At 46.7% G+C, this 22,708-nt stretch overlaps 2 protein-coding genes and 1 long non-coding RNA gene across 5 annotated transcripts in view; 2 read left to right on the forward strand and 1 right to left on the reverse strand.

Annotated features, from left to right (window-relative positions):
• Positions 1-93: 93 nt before the first annotated feature.
• On the forward strand, positions 94-471 carry LOC117582094. Its single transcript, XR_004573703.1, has 2 exons — positions 94-267; positions 324-471. It is a non-coding gene; the product is annotated as an uncharacterized LOC117582094 (long non-coding RNA).
• A 6,109-nt stretch (positions 472-6,580) lies between these two features.
• The window catches only part of LOC117579334, a 33,759-nt gene continuing 17,631 nt past the window's right edge, over positions 6,581-22,708 (forward strand). For both annotated transcript variants that reach the window (XM_034265163.1, XM_034265166.1), the window contains exons 1-2: positions 6,581-7,576; positions 21,328-21,358. The gene's annotated coding sequence lies outside the window, so the exon portion shown is untranslated. The remainder of the gene's footprint in view (positions 7,577-21,327; positions 21,359-22,708) is intronic.
• LOC117579348 (sodium-dependent nutrient amino acid transporter 1) lies at positions 16,396-18,637 on the reverse strand. 2 transcript variants are annotated; one of them, XM_034265178.1, is made up of 7 exons: positions 18,076-18,623; positions 17,640-18,014; positions 17,398-17,587; positions 17,059-17,341; positions 16,808-16,984; positions 16,626-16,726; positions 16,396-16,560 (listed from the first exon to the last, which is right to left on the reverse strand). In XM_034265178.1, exons 1-7 carry the CDS (start codon positions 18,549-18,551, stop codon positions 16,489-16,491), a joined length of 1,674 nt encoding a protein of 557 aa, XP_034121069.1. In that variant the 5' UTR covers positions 18,552-18,623; the 3' UTR covers positions 16,396-16,488. The 2 variants fall into 2 exon arrangements, with proteins under 2 accessions (XP_034121069.1, XP_034121078.1); XM_034265187.1 differs by lacking the exons at positions 16,396-16,560; positions 16,626-16,726; positions 16,808-16,984 and having other exon boundaries at positions 17,065-17,301; positions 18,076-18,637.

Genomic DNA, 22,708 nt, shown 5'->3' on the forward strand with positions numbered 1-22,708 from the left:
ATTGCATATAGTCTGTATGTACGTTGCGCTCGATTTCAGTTCGATTCCAATCTCTCTGCTAAGTCGAGCGTTAAGTTCGAGCTTTCAGTTTAATTTTTCTGAGGCAACTGGAAATACTTTGATTATTCTACTGATAAGAACTTGTTCACTTATTGTGGAATCTCAACGAAGAAACAAATATAATTCAAAGCTTGCACAACATGGACATTTCTATACTGTCTGCTCTGACACTGATGCTGGCTGTCTGGGCTGTGGCTGTGGCTGGGGGTGTGTAATCTACGTCTACGTCGTATAATAATTATAATAAATGAACAAACTTGCAGATTGTGTGACAGATCCCGTGACCATGCTGTGCATTTTGGATCCCAATCAGGGCTAATAACCATATGCGGATACTGATATGTGTCTCCAACCAGAGTGGATTCTCTCTTGAATAAAGTGAAAACGTGGAACTAAAGTTTTTGACACAGATTTTCGCAGTGTGTTTAACATATTTTACATCAATCCAAGATATCCCCCGAAGAGAATGTTGTCCTTGAAGCTGAAAGTTGAAACCTGGAACCTTCATGAAGTTTTAGTTTGGTTTTTAGGGAGGGCCAAAAGCTCTGCCTTCTTGTTCTCCCTCTCATAAGAAAAAAGCAAGCGAAACTGTGCCGTGGCGGCTGCCAGTCTGATGTAGTATGTACATGCATAAGTATGTAAGCGAGTGGCAAATCACATTAGACATTCCATGCCCCTGGCTAGGCGTTGGGCATCGCAACTGCGTCCTTCGGCCACTTGTAAGAGGCTCCGCAGACACTTGCAGACAGATTGGCATACCCATACCCTACTAAGGGCACTTGAAGCTTTTTGGTTACTGTACACATACACAAGACGACGGAGAACTTAAGTTATGGCAGCCACAGACCAAGGAATTTGATTGTTATTACATTTTTATGATAGCTGCCAAGGAATCAATCCATCTGCAAGGGTATCCAAGGCTTTGCTTTCCAAAGGTAGCCAAGCCTTACTTTCTTTCATTGACTTTCTCTTTTTTACATGTTTCGGGTGGAGGAAGAAGGTCTACACGCTGGCGGCCGTGTCAAGTTGAATGAACATGGACAAGTTTTGCCACTTCCATTCCTGGCTGGCGGGCAGACAGGCGGTGCGGAGAAAGTTTCTGTGCTGTATCTCTGGCATCAGAGCTTCCGAGACTTTCCTACCGGAGACCAGACCCTCCCTCACCACCACCTCCTTCACCTTTTGCGGCTGCTGTTGGCTCATTTCAAATACATTAACATTTTGACCTTTTGGAAAAAAAGTTGGAGCCAGGCTCTCTCGGTCCCATCTCGTCCGGAATTTAATTTCAAGTTGTGTGCAGATTGTGCAAATCACACGCTGATGGCCTCCTCCATTCGAAGAACGTCACTGCATACCTGCAGGCCCAAGGATATCCTAATCCAAACACACGAGTACCCGCAACTTTGCTTTCATCAAACTGTAAATTGAATTTACGTAAGCCCGGAGAAAGTCACAGAAAAAATGAGAATACGTAAAATACAGAGGCCTCAGACATGGACGGACGTACAGGCGTGAAACGTCAAACGTGTCAAGGTCAAGGTAGCATTGTCCTCGTCGTCCATCTACCTTTCCCCTTCCCGTGCACTGCGCGCGCAACAGGAACAGCGCACCCCGCCCCCAGCACTCTGTTCACTCCTTGTGTTTGTGCAGTTTTGAAGTGCGCCAAGTCGTTAAATTAATTTCAGTGCACTCGGAAGACAGGAGCACCGTAAACTAGAGCACAGCCAGGCCAGCTCTCATTTTAAACGGATTATGTGCACGGCATTGGATGGCTAAGAGTCTGCCGCCATGGAGCGTTGGAGTGGAGTTGCTTTTGGCTGTCAGCGATTACTGCCAAGTGGCCGTCAAGTGAGGCTGCGTGAGTGGACGGCAAATGAAAGGCAAACAAGTGGAGAGCCCATAACACACATACATAACTTTAAGCCAAGTTGGGTCAAAGCGGGCGGCAGTGTTTCGGCAGGGCGGCAGGACTCTCAAAAGGAGAACAGCAACTAAAGTGGCATATGCACGATGTGACTCGGTGCTTGAACGGCACTAGAAACAAACTTTTCCTTTTTACAAAATTGGGATAAGCAGCGGCCATTACAAATAGTCTAAAGATTACTGCTCATATGCCCTTCCTTATCGGATTCCTAACCATTCCATAAGTAGAGTTAGCTACATGAATACATACAATGATATTATGGACCTTTAAAGTTGCTAATAGAAACAACAAATGTACATAGCAACCAAATAAACAGTTTTAAATACAACCCACATCTGAATTTTCGGTTTAGGTAACCGAGCATTCAGTTCAATCATTTCAATATGTTTATTTAGGAAATACTATAAGTAATCATTTGCAACGCTGCCAGAATCTATTCCAACTATGGCTGTCTTAGTTCCTGGAATTTAATAACTATTTATTCACTTTAATTGTGCGTCTGTCCCAGATCCAACTCACTTACCCTTAAAACTGTCAAATATATAGCTTTTTCTTGAAATTGTATTTGCATATAGATTAATTCTGTTCAATCAGATGGACACTTTTTACTGCAGAGTTTTCCCGAATAATAATTTGCCCCTAGCTCGTTTTTTAAGCGGATTTAAAACTGGTTCACATTTTTTGGAGTTCTTTAAATTCAGTGATAATATTGTCAAATGCCGACAGTTTTATTACATGGCAAAGCAAAATGCAATTTAAGCGTATTTGCAAATATAAAAAACATGCAGAAAATAAAGCGAGGAGTACTCTCGGATATGCATGTCTGTATATGGCATAGCTCTTTATATACTCCTACTATTCCCCGCTGAACATTGGTTTGAGGCATGCCATAAATCTGCACGCAAAAAGCTTCCGGCCTTTCAGCCCAAATTCCTGACGCTTTCCTCCTACTGCTCCTGCTGCTACCTCTCTCCACCCACTCCCTGTCATTCCACGAGCCGTGCTGCCGGTGTTTGTTGTGGCTTCCAGCCGCCAGGGGGTGCTTTAATGACGCCAAAGTGCTGGCCGCAGGTGTTTTTACGGAGCGGAGCGGAGCTGAGGAGAGCGTGCGGATTGGCGGGTAACGATGCAAATGCAGCTCAAAGAAGCCAGTGGCAGTGCACTTGGTGTATGCCACATCCTTTGGCCGTGTCAACTGATGGACAGCAACAACTCAGAGTGACTTTTATAGCCCCACCCCCACCCTCGTGCATCTCTTCTGTAAAATGTAAAAAGAGGCTGCCATAGCCTGTTCCCATCCACCAAGCTCCATCCATTTCTTTGCTGTCTGTTGGCGTTGGCGTTGTCAATTTTTTATTGCCCTTTGGCAGCTGTATCTTTGGGCTGCTGCTCCTTTGAGATTACCGGGTCACGTGCCACTCTCGACCTGCCCCGACCGACACTTCCAACGACAAAATCAGCGCTCCGCTCTGCTCTGCTCTGGCATTTTGGCCAGCAATTGAATTCAAATGAAGCCAGACCAAGAGCGGATCTCTCAAGAACAAATGCGTGGCCGTAAATCAAGCATAAAAATTGACATTAATTTCGTCCCGAGAGAAAGCACGAAGTGAAATGTGAGTGGATGGTTCCCCCATTCATGGAGGCAGAGCTAAAAGTATCCCGATTACGTGCTGTGCGCTTTGAGTATTCTTTGGAGAAATTAGGGCAACATTTTAGAATATTTTGATTCGATTTGGTGAAATGCCAGCTATTCGCTACTAGTTTTAATAATATTCTCTCAAATTGAGTTTTTTTTTTCATGTGCCAAAAATGTTGTTCGAGTTTCTAGACATAAATTCGATTATTTCAGCCAATTTCGATTGTATTCGACCTCACTTTGGGGTTTAGTTCGCAGATTAGTAAATAATCAGATAATAAATTTGCCGTACGCATATTGCAATTAGAGTTACCCCCCAAAACTGTACTTAAATGAGTTTATTATGTACAATCTGCGGTTTAGCCATCAATCGAAACCGCAGACAAATAAAAACTGACAACGAAAATCCCAGCTGGAAATGAAAACGGAAGAGCTTATGGTCCAATAATCAGCATATTTGTGGCTAAATTTAGAACAGCCATCGGTGATTAGGCGATTTTTTCGGTTCGATACGCGTATGGGAATCTGTCAGCCAGCCAGTAGCCTGGACTGTTGACAGAAATAAACTAAACAGGCAACTGAAATTGATGACTCAAAGTGCGTCACATATTTATAGTATATTTTCTCCCTTTTGCAAATGACAGGTCCTACGTATCTTCTATTGCGTGCCACTCTCTTTTTAACACATTTTTTTCTTATTCAGTGTTGCAGTTTATGGCCATCTGGGGACTCGACCTGATTTACAATTTTAATCCTCTTACGCTGCCATAGAAATTGAACTTTCTTTGACACTGCTGCAAAAAGTTACTCTCTCTCATTTTGTGTGTAAGTGGATTGAGCTTCTGTGGTGTCCAGCTTCAAAGTCTGCCGCTTATGCACACATTTGCATACCTAAACAGCTAACAGATGTGCTAACATGGACAGCAGAAACCAGAGGAGCTGCGTGCACATCCACGGCACATGAAATCAACAGCTTACCTGCGCGGTGCTGTCTGTCTCTGGGTTGGGGTTGAGTTTTGGGGGTTTTCTGGCTAAATGAAAATCCCAACCGAATCTGACAACAAACACAGCTGATGATGATAGTGGTGTAGGTGGATAGTGCTTTTGGGAATGGGCAGGAAGAGTGGGCTGGATCACAGACAGCAGAGCATGCACGGGGGCAATTACTCATGGAAATGCTCCTAGTTTTGGTCTACTGGCAGAGGAGACATCGGTGCATTGAGAACTACCGCTTCTGTATTTCTGTGTTTCCCTCGCATCTTGTTGACTCTGCATTCCGTTTGTGCAAAATAAAAATTGCTATTGTTGTTGCTGCTGTGTCTGCTGTTGATTTTGAACAGGCCAAAAGGGAACTGTTAAAGGGAGTGACCAGAACGTAACGGTATGGAGCACAGAGAAATGCTGAATATCAATGGCCATACCAGTCGGACATCATTTGCATCGCTTCCGCTGGAGTTTCTTCTCATTTTTGGACATGCCAGCAATACGAAACTAAGCAACAAATATGCACGAAATCGAAATGATGGCTGCAGCCATGCTTATGGCATTCTCGAGGCCACACGACAATCCGCATGCATGATTTAACAGTTACCAAAAAAATTTTGAAATTTCAGCTGTTCCGTCATCCCGATTCACTTCGGGAGAGTTTGATCTACCGTTTGGTGATTCGTTTCAGTAAGGAATGCTGACAAAAGTGGACGCGGGAATGCGCTTGGTTTGCTCCGCTGGCATATGTATGGCGTATGGTATGAAGGTTCTCTGTGAATTTGAATGCAGCATAAAAGGCACCGCAGCACACTATAACCGACTGGGGACTTGAACTGGGTTTTGGGGCATATTTTGCGCCAATTTCCATACAAATCTCTTTCTGACACACAAGCACACAACCAAACACACGCATTTATACATATGAATGTGGATGCTAGCCCAGAAGCACACATACTGCAATCCCAGTGTCGATCGCAAAAGGGAAGTAGTTTGCATAGTTTGCCCCCACCACTAACCCCGCAGCAGTATGGTATGAATGAAACAAAACAAAACAGTCGAAGAAACCGAAAAGGAAAACAAAAGCCCACATGCGATAAAGAACAACAAAGGGCATAACGGGGGAGGCGAGTGGCAGGCGAAGAGCAGCAGCAGCAGCAGCAGAGGAAACAGCAACAGCAGCTGCGATGACGGCAGAGACTGAGAACTAGAAGAAAATTAAAAAGTAAACACAAAAATTCACGTGCTCCGAATGCAAGAGTAGCCAGCCTCGACAGCGGAGAGGAAAGGTAAGAGCAATCAGCGAAGCTGCGCAGTAACTAAAGAGAGAGTGCGTGCTAGAGAGAGAGAGAGAGAGAGAGAGTCAAAATGAAACACTGCGCATGTTCTAGCAGCAACAACAACGCGCCAAAGCTCTATGGGCTCTATGGGAATTTCTTACATGCAAGTTTTGTTTACCGTTATGATGACGTATGCATGTGCAGGAGATGCAGGGCATATCCGACTGAAAGTTACAGAATTAGAGAAAGATTAAAAGCTTAAGCAAGCATAATAAAATTAATTTAATAATTATTTACCAACTCTGTCCGGTTTCTTTCTCTGCTCTGTAAATCAACAAGAGCTTCAAGTCTTTAAGCAAGGTACTTGCTATGGTCGCTGTGGCCAATCATTTGTCCGGTGTCTCTTTCACCCAACACCTACCTGCTGAAGCTTACTTTGCATTGAGATGAGAGCTTCAGTTGCTCTTCCTTGCCACCACTCTTCCTTGGTTCCGTGGCTTTAGCGTGCGTATTATTTATGCGTAGACATTCTGGCGCCGCTTGTTGTTTGAGAAGCGAGAGGAGAGTAAGGACGTGCGAGAGCAGTGAGCACACAGTTTGAGCTTGCATCAGAGAGCGTCGAGCATTCGAGAGCAACTACCAAGAGTAGCCGTGTGGCGGCTCTTTTCTGCCTTCAGAATTGTGTGAAGTTTCGTGGCGAGCGGACGTACGTTGCGCCTGCCGGGGATTCTGCGGTGCCGAGCTGTTCTCTTATATATTACACTGCTACAGAAACACACAAACAAACATATACGCGCACATACACACCTGTACACAAATCGAGCGGGCAAAAATGTTGGAGCACGCGCGCGCAAAACTCGAACTAAAGCAAAACGAATCGAAAAGTGCTTCAAAATCCACGTGAAACGGTGCATAGGCAATCGGGCGAAAGTAATACGAATATAAAAATCAAATCGAATCAAATTTGAGTCGAAATTAAAGTGGAGTTTTCTTTAGAGGAAAAATCAATGCCGCTAAACGTAAACTGACGACGACGCACAGATACACACGCACACCAAACGCACACGTGTGTCTCCAATACAAACACATCCACACACCGACGCACACGGACAAAAGCCTAACAAAGTGAAAGTAACGGAATTGGCAAGCCAAAAGTGAAGGAAAGAAGGAGCAACAGAAATCCTCGTAAATTTTGCATTGCCTACTTTCCAGCTGAGAGAACTAAATTCTTTCAGTGAATTCCACTGCTGCTGCTGATGCCTGATGGCCTGGTCACTCTGCCAAGCCCTCTGTGCGAGTGAGTGAGTAAGTGAGACTGTGTGTGCGTGCTTCTTTGGCTGTTTCCAAAAGTCGGTCATACTAAAAACACAAACAACAACAGCGCAAGGCAGGGCAAGGGAAGACATGCAACAAAAACAGGCGGCAACTGCAGCCGCCAACGATACAGCCCCAGCATCAGCAGCAGGAGCAGCAACGGCCACCTGAGCTAAGATAAACACGCAAAACAAAGCAAAGTGGGTCAGTGTGCGAGGCAGCGGTAGCCCATTCAAAGGGGTTTCAGGTGGTGCATGAGGAGGAGGAGGAGGTGCAACACCAGCTGCATCTTGAGGAGACAACGACATGTGCTGATGGACATGTGTGCAACAGCAGTAGGCGGCACACTCAAAGGCTCAAAGGCAGACAGAACAAAGGGTAAGTGTACCGGAAATCCTTGCAAAGGCAATGGCGAAAAATCTGATACGCATATTTAACCTTGAAAACGTTTTTTTGTTGTTTGAAATGAAAGGGTTCGTGAGCTGTATGTAGTGTAGGGAGAGTGGGTGGAAAGCGCAGCGAAATGGTTCGAGAATAACCGAAGAAGAGGTGGAATCAACCTGCTCAAGGATACGCGTTGCGAGTCGAGAAGTAAATGTCGAAATGCCGAAAGGAGCAGTAAAAAAGGACAGCAGAGCAGAAGGGGAAAGAGTGATGAGGCGAGAGCGAGGATTGCCAAATGGAATAGCAGTAAAAAGAAATATCCCTGTGAATGTTGCGCTTGCAGGCGCCCCCCTAGACACCCCACCAACCCTTGGCCATGCCCCTGGGCTCCCTAATGCTCATCCACACAGAGGTCTCCGTCTTCACCCTCATCCCCTCTCTCTTTTGTGTGTGTGTGTGTGTGTGTGTGTGTGTGTGTGTGCCGCCTGATGTGGGTCATAAATGTTACTCCATTTTTATGGCCAACTTGCACACGATGACGATGTTGAAGAATGCGGAGAAGGAGACGCAGGCGATGGCAGAGAAAAGAGCAAAATGAAAGAGCTGCCAGCATAACCAAATGGCAAGGATATGCCAGGAATAAGCCAGAATGGAGAGCCAGCCAAGAGAGTGGGATGAGAGCAGGAGTCAGCGGAAGGGACATTAAATGGCCAGCGCCAGTGCCAGCGCCAGTTGCACGTTTTGACGACTAGCGAGGGCTGCCACAGCCCTAGCAGCAGCTCAAAGCCATTGCGAAAGCAAATAAATAAATATAAATATTCATTAGGGTCTCTCATTCAGATTTCCCCAACTTCCAAATCATGGAAAATGGGAATTAATGATATTTACAGCAATTACCAGATTTCCCACGAATTCCGCTAGCCCGTCCACCGCTGTCCCAACGCCAAGAGCGACCCTCTAGCCGCCTTCCGCTGACCGTTTTCGACTCGATTTCAACTCGAATTTCGTTGTTCGCGTTTCATTTTCCTTTTGTTTCTCTTGTTTCCTCTCCCACTCTCTCTCTCTCTCTCTCTCTCTCAATATTACATTGTTTGCATGTTGCATGAAGAGGACCCAACTTTCGATGAGATTTTCTGTCCACTAATGCAATTGTGGTACATAGTTTCGGAGCGGTGGCACTCTCACAGTTGCTGCAGCTCAAGTGGCAATTAGAAGGATCTGGGATGAAATTTGCCACGAGAGGAGCTTTACGTAATGGCAGTGCGGGAGAGACAACCTCGCAACTGTCGTATCCTTTTGTGGTTGTAGGCATCGCGTGACCTTGAGCGACGTTTGGGAGCGAGCAAGCGAGCGAGCTAGCGAGTGAGCGAGTACCACCACGATGGCCAGGGTGGGTGTTTGGGTGGCATGCAAATCCATTGAAAGCGCACGGCTGCAGTTCAAGGCTATTTTTACGTTACGCAAGCAACTGCATACGTGTGCAGATACACACGCACACGGGTGTGTGTGAGAGTTGTGTGTGTGTGTGTGTGTGTGGTGGATGCATGTTTGCATATCCTTGAGCGTCAGTTTGGTGCCGGGCATGTTGCATGCGTCTCGTTGACATTCTCAACAGTGACACAAAATCTGTCAACAGCCGAAACTCCGTTTCCTTATGTATATTTTCAGCTCAGCCAGGCTTATGCAATCTTTTAGCTCGCCTTCCTTCATTCTCTGGCGCCTAATTAAGTAGTCGTAGTGCTGCATTGAGGCGGCAAGGCTGTGCAACTAGATGCATCAGCAGTTCGAAGCTATCTTGTTCCGACTGTACCTTCAATGGCACGAATCATTCATCAATCGATTGAGTTGAACAGAATGCCATTGAGGGCAGCACATATTTACTTATACTTTTCTTCAAGCCAGCTCTCACTTTCTGGCTGTTCTTTTGAAGGTTCTGCCGCTTTAATCTGTAGAATTGTAAATCTGTTTTATGGTGACTGTACTTGTCTGTGTTCCTGATATTGCTTTGGTTTTGCCTTGAGCCCGAATGCAATCGGGGAGTGGTATGTTCTACTGGCTAATATCCTTTCAGAGAGACATGCTGCACAAGGGGTAACGAATATCCTGCTGACTGCAGTAATTCATTGTGCATGCACCCCCCTTTCTGACAGCTCCCCCCTAACCCAAACACACCAGCAGCAGCAACCTTTCTCTTGCCTTTGCCTCAATGTCATTGCATATTTGAGGAGGTTTGTTTAATCGAAACGCGGCCAAACTCGATTCATGTGTGTGTTGGGGAGGCGGACGGATTGGCGCTTTCGGGAGTGGCGTGGCATGTGTGCGTGTGCGTGTTAGCCTGTCCGTGGCCGGTGGCTTGGCCTTGGAACAAACATAACATGACATAAATGCAGAGCCGTTACGCATTATTAACGTTATCCAGAGTTGATCGCCGTTAGGGCCACGCCCAGATACTAATGGGCTGGTGGTGGCTCTGCCAGAACTACCAAATTGGAAGAGTTCTATTCCCCGTCCCACTTGTACGCGGCACTGTGCTCATTAGAAGCGTCTCAGTGGTAAATGTATATGTCTGCGGTCTGGAGTTGAAGTTGAAGTTGCACTCCACACTTCCCATGCCCCGCGGGGACATTAATTTCATTAAAAAGTTGTGCATCGAAAAACTTGTTAATTAACGCCTTTGGCTGGAAAAGAGCGCAAACCAAAAATAAAACCAATAACGAAGGAATGCCGGAAAAATGCATTAACGGGGGTCGAAATCCAAACTAAATTGGTTACAAAGTTTGCTCTCCTTCGGCTCTGGCTAATGATACTGCCCGCGCTAGCCGCCCTTGATGGATGAACCCTCCTGCGTAATGAATATTTGGTGGCCATTCATATTGCATTAAGTTACCGAAATGACACAACAAATAGAAAGACATTCGTCAATATTTAATGCGGTCCAGTGGTCCCGCCCGCACGCAATTCCCATTTTGCCTCGAACTTATTTATCAATGCTTGTGTACATTTGAGTTAAGGTCAGGCCTTGGGGGCTGGAGCGGATACTGCAAGTTGGAGTTTGGGTAAATCTAATTTGGGACTTGACCCGTGATTACCGCAGCTATAAATGCAAATCAACGGAGTCGCGGAAACTGCACAAATGCCGCAATATAAACTTGGCCACAAAACAAATCACAAAACGGAAAGGAAAGGAAAGGAAAGGAAACAAAACGAAAGGCAACGAAACGGACAGGAGCAGAGCAGAATGGAGGACCCACAAGGCGGAGGCAACTAAAAACAATTTGCCGTAATCAAAACGAAATCAGCAAAGCGCAAGCCGCAGCGTCGCAATGTCGGAAAGTGGAGCACTACACACTGGCCGGAAATCTAACGCGGGAAACCAAAATTCAGATGCTCTATGCCAGAAATTTATCAGAAGAAGACACGAGAACACACATAAAGAAACACTAGAAATCTAGCTATAAAGTTGAGCCCAACAGAACCAATGAAAGCTCCTAGAATTTTGAATTGATTCCTTCACAGTCCATCCTTCATTAGCTCTTATTAGCGATAAGGCCCGGTTACCAGTTAGAGTATCCTGACTGCAGCAGTCGTAGAATCTTAACCAGGAAGCGATGGGGCTGCGGTGGCAATGTGTCCGCGGCTAAAGTCAACAAAGAGCCACAGTTTCAGGCACCATCATCCATTCAGGTGCTCCGCGTCATTATATATTTGTTGTCACTTGAAAAATATTTGTGCCTTGCGCTTGATTTATGCTCCGGCAACAATTGAGCGAAGACAAGGTGGGAGGAAGGGCACGGTTGGAGATAGTCTGCTGAATCGAGCAGCGGAACGTAAACAATGCGGACTGTTGGAGGTAAAACTGTTGCAGGACTCGGATGTGGAACGTGAACGGGAACGGGAGCTGGACTTTGGCCGTACGGAATATGCAAATATCGGGAGAACAAGAAGATAATGGCATTGACTGCCACGACCACACAGGACAGGCACTTTAGCCAACATCTAGTGCAGGTGTATGGTGTATCTCTCATCGACAATGGACTATACTGGAGGGGGAAAGGGGAAACGGTAGGCTGTGGGGATGGTGGATGCTTCCTGTGGCATTGTCACAGGCAGTCGAATGTTTGCATAACGCAACAAAGGCAAAAAACAAAAGCTGCCACAAAAAGGGTTTAACATAAATATATATTTGGACCCCCTTGAACAGAGAGGAGGGTTGGGCCCCTCAACGGAAATCGCATTGATGGGAATCAAAGAAAGGGAAACACAGAGATAGAGAGAAGGGCGGCAGAGACACACACACACACACACACACACACAGAGTGAATCGAATAAAGGGACACAGAGAGATAGAGAGAGCGAGAGAGAGAGAGAGTGGGAGAGAGGTAAAGGCGGAAAAGGTTTTTGTACCGAATTAACAATTCAATTTAAACCAACCGACTAAAGAGGGGTCCACGGGTTGAGACTGCCTGTAGGGAAAACTGCTTGACATCTATTTTCAACAGGGTTGGGGAGCGGTGTGGCGGGGTCTAGGAGGTGGGGTCTCTTCGACACAGAAATAGTAGGCCCTGGGACGGGTTCAAAGGTTGACGCACACACTTGACAATGACAATCGTTTGTTTTGCTGTCAATTCTGGTTGCCTGTCACTTCTGTCTCTGGCTCTGGCACTGGCATTCTTTCTGCCGCCTGTTTCTGTTTTTGTGTCTGTTTCCGCCATTGTGTTGCCTCTGTTGACGCTGTTGACTTTGGACACACAATTTAATAAAGGCTTAAAGTTGTTGCAAGGACAAAACAGAATAACAGGAGGGCGAGCCAGAGATTGGCCGGCCGGGGGTGGAGGCAACGCTGGGGAAAAGTTTTGCCATTTGCCAGGCCAGAACTTTTTCCCGAACAATTGTTGTAGTTGTTGTTGGTGTCGCAGGTGGTCGGTGGCCACGCCCCCGTTGCGTGCACCAAACTCTTTGACATTGTCATAGTCTGTCTTTTTCTTTTGCTTTTCCTTTTTTGTTGCGGTGGGTGTGTGGCAGACAGTGGGCGGTGGACATGGTGCGGGACACGGGGGAGCAGCATTTATTAAATTTTCGCTAGCTTATAATTCAAACTGTAAGCAGACAGCACACAAATAAAAAGGAAAATACGAGGCGTGGCTCGGGATTAGAGGAAGGAGAAAGCAGGCAAGGATGTTGTCTGGGCTTTCGTGAATACCGTTACGCTGGCTAATACTTATTTTCTTGGTGTCTTTGCTGTATGCACGGCGAGAAATGCTAGTTCTTGCTTTGGCTACAAGGGGCTAAATGTCGTAACAAACAAATTATAATTGAAAATAATTTATCCACGGGTTTTCCACCCTTTTTTATTCCCTGCAATTAGTTAGCATTTTAGCACACATGCTGGCATATTTGTCATTGCATTTTCTGTCAGTGTAGTTGTGCTTTCTTTTTGGCTGCCGTTACACCGTGGCCAACCCGTGGCGCAGACGTCGCCATCATTTTGTTTGCGTATTTAGATTTTAATTTGCGATAGAAAACTTCTTAATAGGATTCCACTGTCTCGCCACAGTCTCTCCCTGTCTCCTGCTCTCTCGTTCTGTATGTATGTATGTATGTGCACGTATCCGTGTATCCCGGATCCAACACATTAGCAGACATGGAAAATATTGTTTCGACATTCGCATTATGTTGTCAGCTGGATAGCAGGCTCCTCTCCTATCTTCCTTCCGTCCGAGCTGCTCTGCACACCCACACACATTGCCTTCTTCTAATGAAACCTGAATTTCGGGACAACAGACACATTTTTGTGCCCAGAATTGAGAGAGAGTGGGAAGAGGTCTATGGACAGTGTCTGGGAGCGGCCAGTGGCTAAGGGTGGGGGTGCGGGACAGGGCTGTTAAGGCTTTTAGTCCATCGACGGGCTCCTCTTAATTGTTTGACTTGACTTTCCTTTATGATGGGAGCTCTCCCATCTCTTTTCCCTCCTCTCTCTCTCTCTCCTTAACCACACCACCTTTGCCTTCTCCACGTGGTTTTGCTGGCAAGTTATCGCTCTCCCTCTCCCTCGTTCCTCGCCTTTCCTGATCTGCCTCTCTCTCTCTCTCTCTCTCTCTTGCTACCTTTACCATATCTTGTACATTTTTCTCATCTGTTGGATGCGTGGGCAGCTGCTTTGCCTCATGGATGGCTCCATGGATGCCCCGCTGGTTCTGACGCCGCCGTTGCTGCTGCTGCTGCTGAATTATGTAATAAGCGTAATTGGCTTTGCCTGACAGGGGGGAATGGATGGAGGAGTGGCTGGAGGTGCGGGTAGAGGCAGAATGGAAAGAGCAGGGCAGTAGTGGGTGGAAAGATCATTTCAGTTTTAATTTATTGTGACTTTGATAAGCGGCAAAAGCTCGTAAATGACATAAATTACCCAAGACAATGCCTCAAGACGAATCAGTAATTTACCACCCACCTCTCCGTCTTTCCACAACAATCCCGATATAAATAATTAAATTTATGCTGTCTAGACTGCGTTGGGGTACAACATTCAGATGTTGTAGGAGAAGGCTAGTCAATCGATTCATTAGGTAATTGCCGCTGCAATCCCCACAAATAACCCAAAAACAATCAACTTCAATGAGTTGCTGAAGGCATATCCATCGAGGGCACACAATTCGGATCCTAATGTGGAGTAACGACGATACATTATGATATGGCTGCGTATTAGTTTTTTCTCAGCCTAAACACAATTGAATCTCAGTCAAGTGACAACGGGCACAGGCACGGGGCATGGGAAAGTGCACCAGTTGTGGCAACATTACGGCGCATTAAGTATACGTCAGCGCCCTCGAAGGAGCAGGGAAAAAGTGAGTGTACAAGGGATAAACGTATTACGTCATCGATTCTCTGGGATGTTTTTTATAACGTGAACATTTATTTCATCGCTGACATGGCCGTTGCTGTGCTGTGCTTTGCTGTGGAAACAACTTTTACGTTACTATAAAAAAAATGCAAGGGCCTGCCGCTGACAGGTGCGACATGCAAGCAGGAAGAGCATTATACTCTATTTCAGCTGATATTTATAATAAGGAAGAGCTTATACGAGCAGCATCCGACACGGGATGGAAAGCCAGATCCAGTGAAATGCACTTGAAGGCTGCGTGAAGAGTGTGCCTGGTGCATGGGGCAGAACTGGGAACTACACTGGCTGGCAGCTGCTTCCGTCACACAAGTGAATGTCTGCATGTGTGTGGGTAAAAGTATCTGCTATCTAGCAGAGTGTATCTCTGTGCACTGTGTGTGTGTGTGTGTTGGAAAGTTGAAGAAATATCTTCTAGCCATGGGGCCGAGTGCTCCTCTGGTGTCTCAGTGAAGTTTGGATTTGATGATGATGATGATGCGGCTGCTGAGGATTATCTGGATCCCACTTGAGGGGAACATTTGCATGCGCCTGGCCAGTCTGTGGCCAGATACTTAAGTGTGTGAGTGATGTTGCAGCTGCACCAAAGGAGTAGTCCACTTAGCAGGCTAGAGCGTATGGTAAGGCATGGCTAATAATGGTCTTGGTGGCATGTGTGAGTGCCACCGCCTGCCACCTGCCTTTGCAGCTGCTGCTCGTCTAGCGGTGAAAGTATGTCAAGATTTACGCGCATCGTTAAAGCAACGAACAACGAACAACGAACAACGTTAGAACGTGAAAGAAAGTTGTTTGTCTCTCTGACGTGCAGTGTGTGAGTGTGTGGCTGTGCCTCACACACGCAAAGTGTTGCCCCGCGAACCTCTTCAGCGCTAACGACACGTCAGTCAAAGTCAACATACACTTCAATTTCTGTTCGGGGTGGGAGTGGGTCCTAGATGGTTAGGGGATGAACCAAAATTTAACACTGTCACTTTTTTCTCTTTGACAACTCTCACACGCAAACCCAGACACACACGAACACACACGAACACACACTCCCACATGGATGGAGATAAATTCCTGTACATGTAAATAATTGCGCTGTCATACGGAGGGGGGGAGGAGTGCAACAGACAACAGAAAGAGAAGAGAGGCAGGAAGGCAACATTGTGGCACACTGTCTGTCTATCTGCTTTCTGTTTTTTTTTTTTATAAATTCTATCCTACTGCATATTTACTTCTCAACTTTGTCACATGCCAGCCATTTTGATTTGCCACCCCGTTGCCACTCAACCGAGTTGCTGCTGTCCTCGCCCGCTGTCTCTCCTCTCCTTAATGTGACATGCAGTCCGTTCGCCAATCCCTCTCCTGCCCGCTACCCTTTCGGGGACACCGACAAATGAATATGTCGAACAACAGTTCACAGGCAATGGTTTATTTGAGCACGCTCTTCGGCTTCTCCATCACCATTTCCACATTTCATCTAGATTTTCAGCTTTTAACAGTCTAAACTGCAGCTGGCTATACCCTTTGGCCCTGGTGGGTATTTACGACGTGCATAGCGGGATGTAATAGCAGAGGGTTTCCACTTAGCAGGGTATTGGCAGCTTCGATCCCCTTGCTTAAACTTTGTTCCCGTTGTTTCCGTTTAATATTTGCGCAGTTCCGCATTGCTGACATGTCTGGCATTCCAAAAAGACAAACACCAGCTCACAGCACACACACACACACACAGCTATTATTTAAATATATGTATGTGTGTGTAGTGCAAAAAAGCCACGCCTCATTTGCAGCCCCACTGGCGCCAGGCCCTGAGGTAATTAAAAGTGCTTGCAGCACCAGCAACAATCGCATCCAGCAACAATTTTGTAATCTACTCACAGAATAAAAACTGCTAAGCTCCTCACTCTTTTGTTTGTAATTTTATATTCCACACTTTTCTGTATTTTTCATAACAAATAATCTAGGAAGCCCGGAATGGGAATGCTGCGGCATTACGTATACGCAGCGTGAGGCTGTGGGGAAAGCTAATTTTTTAGCTGCTGACATCCATCTGTGCATTGGCCGGTCCCCAAGTGTCCGATGGCTGGCAGGTGGCACGTAGCTTCTACAGAGCACACACATTAGGGTTAAAAGGTTTGGGTGGGAGATGGACCCTCGACCGCAACATACCTGCCAGAAGCTGCCAGGGTTGTGGCGTTGCCTATAGAAGGCATAGCATGCCCAGCCTGGCAATTGAAGCAGTCCCAATGCGGCCAAGCAGCAGCCAAAAACTGAGGGCAAGAACCCAATGAGAGAGTAGTGAGAAGGAGCTGGGAATGGGGCTGGGCCTGATGGTGCAATTCCATACTTACCGTGAGTTAACGCTGGATAGGACACGCCCTTGTATGTGAGGGGCGACATATCGAGGAGCATGTAGAAGAGGACAGCGGCCATGAGGCCCGGCGTGATGTAGGACCAGCAGAGGCGCCAGTACCAACCCGTCTCGATGCCCATCATGAACTTGATGTCCGCACAGAAGCGATGGACGCCTAAGAGGATACGTGCTTAGAACGAAACCAACAAAAGCCATTCAAACGACTCGCAGGAGTGGAGGAGGACTCACCATAGATCCAGGCAACGGCCACCAATTCACCAATGGCCAGGATCAATGCTGTAAAGGACACGCCATAGAAGTCCACCAAATTGAGAATGAATTGGCCGCCCGGCGTCATGTAAACGATGCTAACACCAAAGCCCACAATAGTCAGACAGCTGGCCAGGGCCCATGTGGGTGTTGAACGTGCCCCGAAGTGATCCCGAACGACGCGAAGGATGCAAGTGCCCATGCCGACGGTGCTGCCAATGCCTAGGACAAAGAGCATCAGGAAGAAGAGGACCGCGAACATCTTTAGGTAGTTGTGCTTTAGGGCGCCCAAGGGGCAGGCAGCTCGCGATAACTTACCTGTGGCACATACTCAAAGCGGGCAATGGCCTCCGGATACGATATGAAGGCCAGACCGGCGCCGCCCTTCACCACGCTGCCAATGTCCGTGAAACCCGTCTCCCTGGCCAGATTCCCCAATATCCCAAAGGTAATGCAGCCAGCGATGATCGAGGAGCAGGAGTCCATGGTGGTGATGATAACAATGTCCCTGGGGAAGAGGGAGAATTGGGACCTACATCAGGCAATCCACAAAAACTCACTTGTAGACATTCCGATGAAAGTTGTTGTAGCTCGCATAGGTGATGACGGTGCCAAAGCAAATGGCCAGCGAGAAGAAAACCTGTGTGACGGCCGCATACCACACCAGCGGATCGAGCAGCTGCCGCCACTGTGGCTTGAAGAAGTAAATGATGCCATCGATGGCCCCGGGAAGCGTGACAGCCCTTAGCAGTAGGATGAGCAGCACCACATAGGGAAAGACGCCGAGGAAGTAGGCAGCCTTGCCACTGCTCTTGATGCCACGTAACAACACGGCTTCAATGATCAGCCAGGATACGAACAGACAACCGACCAAATCCAAGTTCGGCATGCCCAGGCCATTGTCAATGTTGGGCACCTCGTGGAGGATCTCACGTCTGAGGAAAGTGAAGAAAATTGTTAGCTCCCAGTTCGACAAAGAAGTCTTCTAGAACTCACTCAAAGTACAGCTGTGCTGAGGACATTTTTCCCGTGGCATTGACGATGCTGCCGTCGTGGCAATCACTGCCCCACTGCACCCAGCAATGACTCCAGGGCAGCTCCGAGCTTAAGGATGCCACCAGGAACCTCAGGGTCAGGGCCATGATGCTCGAGTAGTAGGTAATGGAGGCACCCGTGGCCAGCACCTGTCCCACGGCCACGCCCTTGAGCAGGGGTGCCATATCGAAGGCCTTGACCACTCCACGGCCAGTGAACTGGCCCAAGGCTATCTCCAGATAATAAACGGGACGGCCAATCACCATCAGGGCAATCAGATACGGTATGACAAAGGTGCCGCCGCCATTCTGAAAGGCAATGTACGGGAACCGCCAGATGTTGCCCAAGCCCACGGACAGGGAGATGCACGAGAAGAGAAACTCGAGACCATTGTCCCACTGCTCCTTTGGTTGTGTCGATTTCGCCACGGATTCCATCTCCAGATGCGTTTCACTTGAACTGTGTGCTTTGAGGTCGTGCGATATACTAACCGCAGTCTAGATGCTCGAATGCTTGGTTACCTCCCAGACCCCCAATCCAAAGCAATCTCAAACCCACACACGCCACAGATTCGACGCGGATCGCTTATCTGGTTCGTGGCAGACAGTGGCTGTAATCTCAACTGAGAAACAGCTTGAAATTATTCTTAATTGGCACCAATAAAAGGTGCTAAGTGAGCGATGCATAGATGTCAGAGACAGAGACACTTGAGACGGCATCTACTCGTATCCACTGACCGCGATGAATGAGATTTTATTCCGCATTGAAGGGCTGCCAAGATGAACATTGATAGAGATTGTGAAATGCGGAAGAATGCTACGTTGCGCTTTTTAGAAAGCTGTAAGCTAAAGATAGATAAACCGCAGATTTATATTGGGTTCCACTAGAGTGCACTCTAAGTTCAGTGTTTAAACTATTAGTTTAGCGCCATTAGCGCGAGTTGCAAGTTGGTTCAACTTTTGGCTGGCAAGATTTCAACATTAATTAGTGAATTTTAGCCCCAGAGTGCTTGGGGTTTCCTGCGCACATTTTCTCTGCTTTTCTGCAAACAATTTCTTCGCAAAGCGAAAGATATTTCATACAAAAATGTATCTAGCAAGTTTGCTCACGAAATATCTCACATAGAGCGAGTTGGTGCTGCGTTTTTACTCTAGCACTAAACCCCCTTCAGTTTGTCTCTGTCTCTGTCTTCTTTGCTGTCTGTCTGACAGTTCGGAAAGTTTTTAATAATTTTCAAGAGTTTCTAATTAACATCCAAGCACGAAAGCTGCAAACTGCAGCCTGAAATGAAAGCTAAAAACAGGAGAACAGCAGCAGGAAGCAGAAAGCAGGAAGCAGGAAACACGCTTCCAGTTACAGGCCAAGCTCCTTATCCCAGCCAAGACATAGATTGGATGGAGGATTGGAGGATCCGGCTGCGGATGAGTAGAGTGGAGTGGAGCTGATGGCGGGTGGCAGATAGTTGGGTAAATGCCAGTGAGCGAGCAGTTGAGCGTTCCATTACGGTGACAATTTTAAATGGGTTTTTAACAACTTTTGCAGATTTATGGCAATTAAATGCCTTTGATAATACTGATTGCCACTGGGTAATCCTACACTGCTGCCACTCACTAGTAATTAACTCGAATTCAAATGGATTCTATTTGGTTGTTTTTGCATTCCTGATACACTCTTGATGGAGCAGCATTAGCCAGCTGCGTTTTCAGTTCTCAAAATTCCCATTGATTGCCGGATTGCCATCTGCATTCGGATATTCATTTGCATTTAACTTGTTTTTCTATTCTTGATTTATGCACATCCCTCACAAGCTGCAAAAAGTGATTTAGGTAGTGGAATGGACGTTCTACATGTTCCTTTGATAGAGTTATATTTGGCATCCATTTTGGCAAGAGATTAATGCGCAGCTTGATTGGAAATTTACAAATTTTCAAACTGTTTCTTGCAATTTAAGGCATGTGATTCTCTCTCTCTCTCTCTCTCTCAATTAGCTGAAGCTTTTACCATTAAAGAGTCGGTTCCATTCTCCTGTTCGCTCTTTTGTTTCTCACATGTTTTTATGTATTTAGACCATAAATTATCGCCCATAAATTGCCATTAGCGGGAACGGGGAATGCAGAATGCAGAATGGTGTCCTGGAGTTGGGTTAATTAAAGTGCAGCACAACAACGAGGGGGTGGTTGAGGGGATGGAGCGGCTCTCAACTAACTTTAATTGCAGCTGCCCCTGCCACACGCAGATTTTCGAGAGTGCACAAACAATGCCAGCGAAATGAGGCAAAAACTTTCATAGTGCCACAAAATGGAGCGCCTGTACATATTTGCATGCTTCTGTGTGTGAGTGTGTGTGTGTGTGTGTGTGTGTGTGTGTGTGTGTGTGTGTAGCAATCAATAGAAGGAGGCAAAAACTTGAAGCTCGTTTGCAGGCCCATTAACAAGCAGAGCACAAAAACAAAACAAAAAAGTGAGCGCTCGCTGCAATTAGTTTTCCTTATTTGCCGGCTCCTTGCTCTTTGCTCTGACCATTCCGCCTTTCTCTTTGTGTCGGTTCATTCTCTTGTTTCGGGTTTTCCACGTAACAAGTTTACTTTTCAAATTGATTTCAACAGACTTTGTAACAACTTCCGTTTCCGCTTCCACACTCACGCACACACACACACAACGATCCAACCATGTGCCGTATGTGCTGTGCGTGTGCTGCGTATGGATGTGTGTGTGTCGATGCGTGTCTACGTTCTTTCGTTTAAGTTTCGACATTTGCCATCCAATCAACCTTTTCTCTCTGGTCTTGCCCTCTCTCTCTCTCTCTCGCTCTGGCTCCGCATAAATGTCATGTGTCAATAATCTGTCTCTCTTGCCATCACAGCCTCCACTCTTCCCCCCAATCTTCTCTGTTACCATTTTTAAGTACAATTTCATTGAGCTTACATTTAATTTGCCATTAATTTTTAATCATTTGCAATTGAATTAAAACGCATTGACTGCCACAGCTTTCACAAAATGAAACTTTTCTCTTGCCACCTGCCCCAAATACACCTCTGACACTGCCCCCCAAAAAAACACCGACACCCTAGGACACTGCCCTAAAGCCCCCAGGGAGGAGGGTGGCGCGCTTGCGGTTGGCATGTTGTAAATAAATTAGCTCCATTTATTATTGAAACGAAAATGCGTTAATATTAATTATAAACTATTCTCCATTCGCATTCTCTCGTTTCAGTTGCGGCGCCCAAGCGGAAATTAACTTCTGGGTGAGTGGAAGTTGCAGTAATAATTGCGTGGAATGTGTTATGGCTCGACTACGTGGCCACCCAGTAATTGGATCCCAGTTGTAACATGAATTCAAAGGGGTTTCTCGGCCAGAAATCATTTCGCTGCGCTGCGCTGCGCTGCGCTTAGCGCGTGCCTCAATTATGGCCAAGGCAACATACCACTTGAATGCGTTGCGGAGCAGCAACAAAGTTGCAGCCCGGCGAAATGTCAAGGGAAGAAGCTCAGGTGGAAACTCGGGCGGAAACTCTGGCCAAGTGTTTAACCCAGTTTGCAATTTGTGGAGGCACAACTCCCCAGCTTCCCGTACACTCTAGCTCTCTGATGCAGCTTTAGGTCCTTCCTTTGTTGCCATTGTTGTCGATGGCGGCCGCTTGTTTGTTGCCTGTTTGTTGGATCGTTAGTTGTTTGCTGCTCCTGCACTTGCCGCACGTAATTGTTGCAGTGCCGGTCGGGAGTCGTGAAAAAGTTATTAAAATGAAAACGGCAAGAGCACATCGATTATGCTGCATGCAGCAACAGCAGCGGCACAGCGGCAGAAAGGATTCGCACAATTGCCACAAACTTCGGCCACACACAAAAAACTTTTATTCTGGCACACCCCAAGGGAAAAACTTTAAATTGACATCGAATGGCACAACCAAAATCTTCTGTTGCCCCGCCAAGAGTATCCCCAGAAATCCGCAACAAAAGTGAAAAGTTCTTCGGCAGTGTGTCGGGAAAGTTTTATTTTCTTTAGCTTTTCCTTCCCCTTCCCCTTCCCCTTCCCTATTTTCTTTTCTGCCCAGCCCTACACGCAGTGCCAAACCGCACACTCACTCAGACTGTCTGTCACGCACGCTTTTCGATTAGGCGCAGCCTCCTAAACAGAGCCCCGAGATCGAGCAAATGACTTTTGCTCGTGTCCTGGACCACATGGCAACAGTAAGACCACAGCAGCAGCAGCAGCAGCAGCGCCTGTCTCAGTGTGTGTGTGTAATGCGAGTTTAACAACTGAATTGTTGACTGACATTTAAATTTTCCAGCACAATTTGCATTTCTTTCGTTCAGCTCCTGGACGTTCTCCGTTCTCGTTTGGCCTGTCACTTGTCGGGGGCTTTGTGTGTGCGGAATTTATGCAAATAATAAGCATTTCCTTTTCGGGGTGTCTCCATTACTTGCTTGCCACGTCTAATTTTGACTAACTTTTGAGGGCAAACGGCCCCTAAGACCGTGTTCGTGTCAGAGTTGGCAAACAAATTTCAATTGCAAGTTGGGGGGAAATGATCATTCCTTTGATGTAATTTACTGTGGCACTTGGCCTGCACTTTGACGTCGCTATTTGGCCACAT

The sequence above is a fragment of the Drosophila guanche genome, unplaced genomic scaffold, assembly GCF_900245975.1.
Source record: "Drosophila guanche unplaced genomic scaffold, DGUA_6, whole genome shotgun sequence".
In the NCBI taxonomy this organism is placed as follows: Eukaryota; Metazoa; Arthropoda; class Insecta; order Diptera; family Drosophilidae; genus Drosophila; species Drosophila guanche.

Excerpts from the sequence above, each read along its gene's own strand:
- LOC117579348 (XM_034265178.1), bottom strand. The coding sequence starts at position 18,551 with ATGGAATCCGTGGCGAAATCGACACAACCAAAGGAGCAGTGGGACAAT. Across the intron at positions 16,985-17,058 it reads GGCCGTTGCCTGGATCTATG|GCGTCCATCGCTTCTGTGCG; the intron begins GTGAGTCCTCCT and ends GTATCCTCTTAG. Across the intron at positions 16,561-16,625 it reads ACCCTGGCAGCTTCTGGCAG|AAGCTACGTGCCACCTGCCA; the intron begins GTATGTTGCGGT and ends TGTGCTCTGTAG.